The following is a 12,089-nucleotide window of genomic DNA, read 5'->3' as shown; positions in this document are numbered from 1 at the left end:
TAATTAACTTCTGAGTTCATTAAGAAAAAGGTCATGAGAAGCTATACTGTAGATAAATTGTTTCCGTGTTGTGTTTACCTATTTCACAAGGCTTAACTGAGTCCAATGCAAATTGTATGACATGGCAATTTTACTCGAAAATTGAAGGATGGCACATTTTACTTTGTAACTCAAAAATTACCAAAATGTCACTTACCATATTTTACACCCGAGCCATTCAATTATAAGTTATCTTTAGTTATTCAATGTTCAAGTAAATAGTAATTGGTACACCTTCGCTACCCTACTATCGCGGTGTTCACGGTGGTCATCACTAATCTTTAGTATCCATGTTAGTCAACGAGCTATCATTATTGTTTAATACAATAAATAAAATATATAGTCCGTTTGCATTCGTAATAGTAATACTTAAGTACATTCAACTGAAATATTTTCTTTTCATTACAGGCAGGGAATCTACAAAAAGGCGAAGGTTACTTAAAAGTTCAACTGTGTCATTGAAATATGTAAATAATATATACATTATATGTACTTAATATTTTGTTAAAGTTTTGTTACAATGAAAATTTTAATAAATATCCATTTTACAAAATTTGTTTTTGTTAAGTTCCCTTAATACTATTAGTAATAAATACATTTATAATGGCTATAAATGCTGAAAAATATTTCATTTTTATAAAAATACCATTATGTTCATTCAAGATACAGTCTTTGCTATAAATTGAAGTTCTCATGCATATATATTTTCATTTTTTAAACATCTAACGTACATTAGGAACAAATAAATAATTATGTGAACTTTAAAACTTAAAAACATTAGGGCCTCCCCGATGGCGCAGTGGTAGCGTCGCCGCCTTGTAATCAAGGGGTCCCGGGTTCGATACACGATGGAGGCACATGGTACAGTGGTTCGGATCGCACTTTAAACCGTAGGTCCAGTCCCGATTATCCTTACTGTGCCTAAAGTGGACTTAAAATACCAAACCAAAGACTTCAAAACAATTTTAAAATCATATTCTCGCTAATATTCATAGAACATCACATGCAACATAATTGAATTATCTCAATTCCTTGGGAAGCTCAGTCTCAAATTAAATCTGATATAGGTTTCCCGTTAACGATTTGGTTATCAATACCTAACTGCATTCTCTATAGAAGTTGTTTAAAATTGAAAGATCTATCAAACTACTTGTCACTCGACCCTTTTGTTATATTTTTAGACACTATCCTCCACACATATATAAATCCAGACTCGATAAACAACACAGTTAAACTGAGAACATTTTTTTTCATACACGGCGACTGTGGTGTATGGTAAAGCAGTAATGATTAGTTGAAAAAGTTACAACTCAGAGTAAGGTTTCAATTGGGTGATTTTTTCTGCATCTGTCGAATACGATATTGTTTTGAATCTTCCCTACCTTTAGTTTGGCTTTTGTTGTAGGCTAAAGGACGTGAAGCAAAAATACATTTTTTTAAAATAGTGTGCTACGTAAAGGAAGTTCTTTTCTTAATTAGTTATTCAATTGCAATGTCAAATGTTAGCCTCGAGGTTGCAGATATTATATTCGTCAAATACAAAGTTAACATACTGATTTTTATAGTAATAATTTAATGCTACGTGCATGAAGTTTCTGTCTTTATCTTATCGATCTTTATGGGTTTCTTTATGGTACATATAATTTTAAAGCATAGACGTCAGTTATGCACTCATATATCGCTTTCTGTTAAAGCACTAAACATTGCACCAGAAAAATAAATGATAGAAAATAACTCCTTCGCTTAGTTCTAATTGAGAGGAAAACAAACAACAAATATTTGCCCTTATTTGTACACATTGCCGTACATTGGTTTGCATTTTTAATTAAACTCCAGTTATGTCTTTCTAATCTTATGATCCTATTGAGAAATCCATGGCGGAATTCATCCATATAAATTCAAGAACAGCAATAATTAGATGCTTTGAAAATAATTAATGTAATGAGTCATTCCATATTCACATAAATAAGTCCAGATTTTGACACAGCACCACCAAAAAAATCCGCCTATAAGCTGCGAAGAGCCACTTGGAGAGCCATGAAGGCTGTGGCTCCGACTCCAACGAAGAAGCTGATGGCTCTGGCCGGCTGCGGCACGGCTAATATGTAGACAAAGGAATGTGCTATCCTGGCAGCTGTGAAAGCCCTGAAGAGATTGATGGCAAGGACCGGGCAGGGGTCCGTCAGGACATACAGGAGCCCCATAACGAAGAACAGGGGGATGTTCTCCAAGTCGTTCATATGTGCCCTACAAAGGTAAAAAAAAAAAAGTACTTTAATCACCTAACAAAGCGCATTCATTTTTGTAGAAACATGAAACCGTCATGATCTGAGAACAGATCTTCACCAAGAATAAAAAAATCATAATTCATTATGGATGTGCGGGATCGCGAAAAGTCGGAACCGGGATCGTGAAAAAAAAATCCCGTCCCGATCTCGACTTCAGAAAATGACTTCCCGACTTTTCGGGATACCGAGCAGTCGGGAAATAATACAGAATGGTCATTTTAAAAAGTCGTTAATTCTCGACGTTTTCTGCATTGCAGCTGAATGTCTGGAACTTATTTGAAATTGTTAGTTTTTGTACCAGAAATGCAAAAAACAATCACTTAATGAAAATGACGTGTAGAATTCGAGATTTCCTGAGCTTCGGGAAATTTCGAACATTTCCCGTCCCGAATGTCGGGATTTAAAAAATTTCCAGTCCCCGACCCAAAAAATTCTGTCCCGCACACCCCTATAATTCATAGATAAAAGTGATCTTATGAAGAAGAAGAAGAAGAAACAAAAAATATTATCTGCTTTAGTTTACGGTTTGTAAGTTGGGCCTCACTTTTAACACACTTAAACGAGCATGTGACTTGTGACGTCACAAAAATTTCAGAATGTTAAGCTAAGAGATATTAACCAAACATGCCTAACCTAACAACGAATGAATGTGCCGTGAAGACAGAAAGACGGAGGGCGAGGCTTGTGTCGGATTCGGTGGGGGGGGGGGGGGGAGATGCCAACTCAGAGGCGTACCACCAATCTCGGGTGGTAGATATTTTTGGGTATGCACATGTTACCCTTCAGTAAGGTAAACCATTGCTTTGCGATTCTAAGCGACTTAGAACATTATTATTTAACATGTGTCATTAAATCTTATGATAACATTTACACGCAATTTAGAAACAGTGTAGTATATTTACATTCTAAGAAATCCCAAACTCATACACACGAAAAGAACTATCGACATCACCGGAAACGACCAAATTTATTTTGCCAAGTTCAAACTTAATGTCCACCTAGCCTACAAGTTTCTTGTAAGCACGTAATATACATGTAAACTATAAGCACTATGTCAAGTGGAAAACAGCCTACTGAGAGAACTAAATGCATCATATCGATTGATGCACAGAATGCATCGATTGATGCACTTAAGTGTGTTTCATGGCTTCTTCAAACAATCAGATTCACATTTGATGCATTTTGGTGCATTTTTGTATGTCGTGAAAGAAACACCAAAGTGCATCATTTGATTCAAGTGAGGATTTCTTTCAGTCGAGATGCACTTTAATGCATCAGCTGATGCGTTTTGATGTACCAGAATGCATCTTTTTTGATGATGCAATTAAACGTTTCGTCTGAGCTACATAAAGCCATTAGCTCAGACCAAACGTTCAAATGCATCATCCAAAAAGATGCAGGAAAATGCATCAAGGTGCATCTCGACTGAAAAAAATCCTCACTTGAATCAAATGATGCACTTTGCTGTTTCTTTCACGACATACAAAAATGCACCAAAATGCATCAAATGTCAATCTGATTCTTTGAAGAAGCCATGAAACACACTTTAGTGCATCAATCGATGGATTCTGGTGCATCAATAGATATGATGCATTTAGTTTTCTGTGTGTACTGTTGCCTCGGCTCGGCGAAATTGATCAGTAGAAGCAGAACAATGCCCTTCTTTAATCTATAAGGCTGCATACTTTTCAGCATGAATATCTTTGATGACTGGACGTGAATGATTTTTCAACTGTGTTTCATAGTTAAGAAATAGTATATATGTTTTCAACTCCATTTCCTTAGGGCAATAAAAACATCCCTGGCAGGGATAAATACTCATTTAGTCTTTGCTGGGATATTTTTTGTGAGGTGGAAATCCCCTGCATCCCCCCCCCACCCCCGTTAATTCGCACACTGCTAGCAGCTATCATTTAGATAAGTACAGTGGGATCAATTAGTATTGCTTGGCAAGTTGTCCATGACTATTTTCATTATTTTTTCTCTTACATCCTATGTGCTTTTAAGCGATGGATTATTATGTATGCTGGTGCAGAAGTTGTCGACAGCTTGTATTGACTTTTCTTTGAATTCTTGAAGCTCTTATTGGGTCATATAAAGTGCACGAACATGGTGATGGGCAATTTGCACGGTAATACTCATGGATCCCACTGTACAGCTTAGCCCTTGCTCGAGCTAAGAATGTACAGGGACATCTTAAGAGGAAAACACTTTGTGAGGGTGGAGGTCTTTTTGTTATTTCTTTTTTTTTGTTGTTGTTGTTATTTTACGTCACTTTAATCGCGACAATCAGAATAATCGATGATTAGAAGGAATTTATGAAGTGGCACACGAAAATCTTGTCTGTACCTGGACACGAACCGTGATCGTCAATTGTGAATCCAACACACTGTTGTGCTAGGTAACCAGTGATTAGAGATGAGAGAAATCAGTCTTCTGTACGGAACACGCTTCTAATTCTCTTTGAAACCTGCAGTTGTCCATCAAAATGTAAGTGAGTATTCGTGTAGAAAGACATACTCGAAATCTAGACGACTGTGAAGCATAACATTTTCCTTGTTGATCATAAGAACATGAGGGAACGATGAAGTGCTCGTAACGAAAGAGTGAGAGAACAAATGCAAATGATTATTCGTCCCTTATGGCCTTGTAACCACTAAACTACAAGACGACTGTTGAATTTGTATTAATAAATTTATTTCATGCATCTTCTTTTCTTAGATTTTCAGAAAGGAAATGCCATTGACGGACAAAAATATCACCTGTTTCATGGATTATAAGCTGCCAAAAAATATAGGTATAAAATAATATCAAAAGAGCCTCCAGTAGATACGCGAATGAAGTGGGTTTTACTAAAGAATCAAAGCAAGGAGTGGAGATCCACCAAGACATTTGAAACCCTGGCGTGGAGGCAGTGACGCTAGTGTCGCTATGATAAGTTACGGGGAAGTATGTAGTTCTCATATTTTCCGAGGTTTCAGAAAGCTTGGTGGATCTATAGTTTGCAATCTAGTATCCACAATGAAAACATATACGCCACTGAGCGTTCATGGTTCATCCTTGTTTTATCTAAATACATTGCTTGTGAGCATAGAAGACTAGGCATTTTAACGGCATTGTTACTCAGACAGTACTCACCTCCTAATACGTTCTATATATGGATGATCGTATCTGCAAACTCCTTTCTTAAATAGGAAATTGTGGACATCCTCTGGGCTAATGAACACCTGTAATTGTTGAAGAAAACCGTCATTATCATGACCACATAACAGAGGGCATAGATGGAATACCACACATGTTGCTGGTAAAATAAGTTAATAATGTAAGGTAATATTTACTCAATATATTTCTTGATTAGCTTTATTTAAAATGTTATTGCAGTGCTAGTTTAAAACAGTGCTGCATATATAGATCTTTTCCTCCCTACAATGGAAATTTGAATAGTGTGCAGTAATGGGATTCCAGTTATGTCGCAACTCATCATAGAACGAAATTTGTCGCCAGACATCACTGTTACGGGCCAAAGTTTAATGCCGAGTCTTTCTTAGAGAACCGTAATTCTAATTCCTCTCTAATTCCTTCTAATATGCTTTAGCCTCTCTATATACAAACTGCACTGCAGGAAAATTCCATGAAAATGAAAATTTAATGACTGTCCGACACATTACTTTCGGGTTCATATAAATCCCTCATTAGAATTCTTCAAAGCTCATCCGACAATTTTGTTTTAAGATTATTTAGAGTCAGGTTTCAAAATGCTCTCTCTAATTCTGGTTTAATTAACAAAGGTGTACCTCAATGATCTCCATTGGGCCCTCTTTTGTTTATTTTATTTCAAAATGAAATATAATGTGTTGTGAAGTACTCGAAATGTCTTTCTTATGCTGATGATTTCAAGCTGTATGCAGAGATCAATGATGTAAACGACCATTTAAAACTACAAAGGGTTATAAATGCAGTCAAGAAGTGGTTAGATGATAATTAACTTTCTATTAACTTATCTAAGCCAGACGCAATGACTTTCTCACGCAAGAAACAGCACTCGTCTTACAATTATAACATAGACAATGTAAATTTAAATCACCTAGAAAATGTTAAGGATCTTGGAGTTTTTCTTGACAGGAAACTTAGCTTTAAAAAGCACTTTCATCATATATCAACAAGTAGGAAAATGACAGATTGAGTCATAAACAAATGGCCAGGCCTTCTTTTATTTATGTAGGCATTCGTCAGACCCATTGTATTGTGACATGGAAATTTTCCTGTGGCATTGTATGAAGTGATATAATTGAATATACAAAATAAATTTCTTTCCTACTTATATTTTAGATTTGAATTGTTTAAATTATTTTATAGCTATGACAATCTGCTGAACAAATTTAAACTTGAATCCCTCTCAACTAGAAGAAACAAAAATGATCATAAATTTGTTGCAAAAATCGTAGAAGGTTCTTTTTCTGTCCCCAATACATCTATACGAGCTACGCCGTATCGTATAAGACCATAAGGAGCGTCATTAACATGTAAAGATTATAAAATCAATGATTTCCTAAACTCTATTTTCAGCAATTCCAACGATTTTAACGAATCCTAAAGATGGTATTTTAATGTATCTATTGTGTATATTTTAATGTTCTTGATAATGTATTTTGTATTGCTCTTTTATATTGTATCAAAAATTTATACGTTTTGTATCCTTACATGTATACGTACTGCTGTACTAAGCCTCGTCAGTTGTTTTTCAGCAGGATAATATCAGCATAAATAAATAAATAAGTGCATTTTATGCCCAAATAAGCTAATCGGGACTGCACTTACAGTTTAAAGTGCTATCCGGAGAATTGTGCAGTGTACCTCCAATCGGGATGCATCCCGGAACCCCTTTATTACAAGGCAGCGGTATTACCACTACGGCATCCGAGAGGCCGAAAGAAATCTCATTCGAAGATATGCAACCAAAACCATGGTACGGAAGACATGGATTGGTTTTGGGGACCATCCCCCTCTCCCAATTTCATCATGGAGAGGCATTTACCTACTCCCTCCCATAATATTTGCTAAAAAAAATAACAGTTTTTATTTTAAAATGGATGGAGAGAAATCTATGTAGAACTAAACGTTGGGAATCTTCCCCTTCTTAAAGTATCATAGATTAGAAATTCGTTTAGATGAAAGTTTCGTGACCGCAAGAGATTGATTCCTTCCACAGGGAGCAGAGTACTCAAAGATATTCCTTCAGAGAACTTATTTTCATAATAAATGTTATTATTGCACTTACTTTTATACTTTCAGTATACAAGTTTATAGTTTACAAATACAGGGTGTCCCAGTTAAAAGTAGCCCGGCCTCCGATCAAAAGTTCCATGCCAGGGATCATGAAAGGAAATTAAGTGTGTGTACCTGATAACCTTGAGTACTACCTACCACGGTTCACGTTACAATGGACTATTCCATTGTATTGGTGCAATGTAGCCGTCATTTGCCTCATATACAGGGTGTTTCGTAAGTTCGTTTACAACGCTTGGGAGGTGATTGTACGAGTGAAAATAAGGTGGAAAGTTCATGTAACGAAATTCCGGGAACGGCTTTGTTACCGAGTTATTGACGTTTGAAAACGTGGGAAAATGATTTTCCGAAGTGAATAATGGCAAAACGGGTGGAGAAAAGTCGTCGGTGTTGGGCGGTCCACTAAGAAATTGGGTACGCTCTTGTCAAAAAATCACGAGGCAATGTTGTACAATGTCGGCGCAAGGGATTCCCCAAAGGACGCGAACGAAGATGTTGACGGGAGTGGGGTGGGTGTGCGTTCTGCGTGAGCTGGTATCGACGAAAATTGGCATGTGCTGAATGGCACCAAAAAACAAAGAAAATTTCCTGAGAGAAGGGCACCATGACGTAAAAACGAAAAAAATGAACTGTCATACGTTGCATACCCTGAAGGGCACACAGTATGCTTAATGGAGATGTGAAGGGAACCTCATCAAAGACGGTTTTCAAAGTGTCCACCATGTACTTCCAAGCAGAGGCGACAACGGCAAATCAAGGATTGTCTAGTGCGACCCAACAACACCGGCGTTTCTGCTATCGATGCTGCAGCTACATTGATACGGGCAGCGAGGTCCTCGGCTGACACGACAGGTGTTTCGTAAACGAGGCGTTTCATCTCTCCCCAGAGGAAGAAATCCAGGGGCGTAATAACAGGCGATCGATGTGGCCATGGCACAGGCCCTCCCTGCCAATGCACTGGTTGTGGAATACGGTATTGAGGAAATGGCGCACATTCCGATCGAAATGTGGGGGTGCACCGTCATGTTGAAACCACAGTCTTTGTCTCAGTGCCAAGGGCACGTCCTCTAGTAGTTCAGGCAAAACCTCACTGAGAAATGCTTGATAAGTGGGTCCACATAGGCGAAAAGGGAGAATGTACGGTCCAATCAAATGGTCATGCAGTATCCCGCACCACACATTTACTGCAAATCTGTGCTGATGATGTGCCACTAGCAGTGCATGTGGATTTTCATGTTCCCACACATGACTGTTTTTACTATTGAACACACCAGTTTTCGTGAAGATAGCCTCATCAGTCCATAGTACCGTATTCTGAAAATTGGGGATACTTTCAATTTGATGAACAAACCATTGGCAAAAGTCCTCACGTGGGCCAAAGTCCCGAGGTAAAAGATCTTGAACTTTCTTCAATTTGTACGGGTGCATCCCCTCTTCTGCCAGGACTCGCCACACATTCACATGGGAGGTGTTTCGTTCGTGGGCTAGTGCGCGCGTACTGGTGCCTGGATGATCCATCACTGCAGTTAGCACATCTTCCACAAACCGCACACTTCGCGGTCGTCCAACTTCTCGATGAGGATGCAACACTGATCCTGTTTCCCGAAGTCGAGTGTCTACAGTTTGAAATAAGGTGTGCGATGGTAACACCCTATTTGGAAAACGTGCCCCATACAGACGCCTTGCAGCACGGCTATTACCTCCAGCCTCCCCATAAATCAGATGCATGTCCGCCAGCTCTTGGGACGTGTATGCAGCCATCCCTTACGCCGGGCTACAAGTGTTTATGGCCTTTGGGGAATCCCTTGCGCCGACATTGAACAACATTGCCGCGTGATTTTTTGACAAGAGCGTACCCAATTTCTTAGTGGACCGCCCAACACCGACGACTTCTCTCCACCCGTTTTGCCATTATTCACTTCGGAAAATCATTTTCCCACGTTTTCAAACGTCAATAACTCGGTAACAAAGCCGTTCCCGGAATTTCGTTACATGAACTTTCCACCTTATTTTCACTCGTACAATCACCTCCCAAGCGTTGTAAACGAACTTACGAAACACCCTGTATACATTTCTCTGAGCCGGCTACTTTCAACTTGGACACCCAGTATAGAAGCTCTAATAAATAACAGAAGCTTATATATTAGTCTGATAGAATTCAATACGCAAGAGCAGGCATCTGTGACGTAATGGTTAGCACACCGCGCTAAGTCGCCGGGGGTCCCGGGTACGAATCCCGGCCTTGGCATGGGTGTTCGTGAGTGTCCCTTGATCAATTTCATCAAATCATCACACATCCCCATCTTCGCGATTAGTCAAAAGTGGCAGAAAAGCAAATCAAAATCAATCGATTCAATACGCAAGAACTTAACGAACATAACAGTTGGTGAATTTGCAGATTAAGAGATCCATAATACCCAGGGGATAGATCAATATAATTGACAATAAATATTCAGTGAATATATTAACATGAGGAAAAGAGGTAATTAATGTCATCTGTCCAACCACATCTCCCCCATAAAGGCTTTGGCGATTAAGAACAAAGGGATAGCTTATGTTGTGGAAGGTTGAGTTTGAATATCTGTTTTTGGAGGAAATGGCAATAAATTAACACTTAGGAGAGCTAATATGTATAAAATATATTGAAAATATATATTCTCCAACTTCTAAAATAATGAAGTAGTGACCCCCCCCCCCGTAATAGTCTTGCCCCCTCAAGAAACGTTTCTTCAGTTTGAAGTTATCATGTTCCTGCAATGCTCGTTTCAATAATAAATATAGGCTACAGGATGTTACACAAAGTCCGTGAAATATTTCAAACAGACTCACTCGCTGACTCACTCGCTGGATTATGATTTCCGACTCCACGTCCCGTTGTAGACTCGCTTACAGCCACCGGCAGAGTCTACCTGAAACGCAAGTCCAATATGGTGTTGACACAGCTCGAGAAAAAAAATTGTCTACCTAGATCACCAGACTTGACCCAATGTGACTTCTTCAAGTAAGGATATGTCGAAGGAAGGGGCCTAGATACAAACCACCCCTATCACAGAACCTCCAGGATCTCCGACGCCGCCACAGCTGCGTCGAGAATGGAGTGAAATGGACCATGGTAGACGTGTGGACACAATGAACATTTGTAAGATATGAAATCATTATTCGGTGGGTTCGTCTTTGATTTTGTAACCATTTGAGAGCATGTTTGTCTCTCGCTGTGAAAATACAGGCGTTTGAAATGTTTCATGGACTTTGTGAACACCCTGTGTATTGAAAGGGGCGTTGCAAGGACATGGTAACTTCAAACTGAAGTAACGTCGTGTGCCTTGATTGTCCCCCCACTCCACTGGAAAAAATACTAACTTCCTTTCCCCCCTCTGGAAAAAAAATCATGCACGTTCGAAACCTCGGAGGGAATTATGAATGACCATGTATTATATTCTGCTTGCATTATCTTATATAAAGCGGTGTTTCGTACCCCCTTTGTGTTTGACATTCCTTCACACTCGACTAACTATATATATTTTAAACGTTTCACAGACTTTGTGGATACGGTGCGACTGAAATGAAATTATATATGTGAAACATAATTTTTGCTTCATTTTCCAGGGAGGCGTGGCCCCCCCTTTCCGGATTATAACCAGGACTGTAAAACTGTTAAACAATCGCTAAATTTATGAACTGCAGATGGATACAAACTTGCACCGCTCAAAAAAAGACCAACTTCCCACCCTGATATGAAATCATGAATGCGCCATAACAAATTAATAACACAGGGGGGGGGGGAATATTAAAGATAAGTATAAAACAAGGAGAAGGCATCTACTTACTCTATTCATCACGCGGATTAACGATGTGTAAAGACCCACAGCAAACATTTTGAAAACCAGAACAGCAGAATAGAAGGCGTATCCTCTAAGAACAGGATTGTCGAACGAAAGGATATTATCTGGAATCATCTTTCCGTCGTTCTCTTCTCCAGCAACAAACCTAGCCGCCACAGATCACAGTGATTTCACCTCTGAGCCGAACACTGTTTAAAATCTTGCTATCGAAATAGCTCTGTATCTCGTCTTACCAGAAGAATAACGGTGAAGGACAGGTGGAGTAGTCTTCTTCCTCCTCTCTCCCCCCTTGATTGGTTACCTAGCGGCTTTTTAACCGTTCGGGTCATCTGTGACAGGCAAGCCAAGTGTTGCAAGCTGCCTGTTGCTCTGAGGCCATCCATGGTTTCGTGTGAAATATTCTCAAGAAAAAGATGCTTGTGTGTCTCTCCCTCCGCCCTGCCATCTAAGGGGTTTATCCAGAATTTATCATCTGGGTCATTCAGTTCATATTGGGGGGGGGGGGCAAGGTCTCCCGCAGGAAAAATCCTGGGGGTCAGCAGTGCACATAGAGAGGAAAGGTTGAGTGATGCTTTTCCCCCAGTTAAGAAAAAATCTCGTAAACACTCCCCCCAATTGCATAGACATGCCCACA

General features: G+C 39.1%; 1 protein-coding gene across 1 annotated transcript; it reads right to left on the bottom strand.

The window, feature by feature from the left end:
- Positions 1-420: 420 nt before the first annotated feature.
- LOC145992684 (microsomal glutathione S-transferase 1-like) lies at positions 421-11,667 on the bottom strand. Its single transcript, XM_083129064.1, has 3 exons — positions 11,441-11,667; positions 5,466-5,554; positions 421-2,286 (listed from the first exon to the last, which is right to left on the bottom strand). The coding sequence occupies exons 1-3, from the start codon at positions 11,567-11,569 to the stop codon at positions 2,046-2,048; spliced, it is 459 nt and encodes a 152-aa protein (XP_082985190.1). The 5' UTR covers positions 11,570-11,667; the 3' UTR covers positions 421-2,045.
- Between the last annotated feature and the right edge of the window lie 422 nt (positions 11,668-12,089).

The sequence above is a fragment of the Lepisma saccharinum genome, chromosome 9, assembly GCF_977018435.1.
Source record: "Lepisma saccharinum chromosome 9, izLepSacc3.1, whole genome shotgun sequence".
Classification (NCBI taxonomy): domain Eukaryota; kingdom Metazoa; phylum Arthropoda; class Insecta; order Zygentoma; family Lepismatidae; genus Lepisma; species Lepisma saccharinum.
Note: the sequence above shows the minus strand (reverse complement) of the source record. Positions and strands in the feature narration are given on the sequence as shown.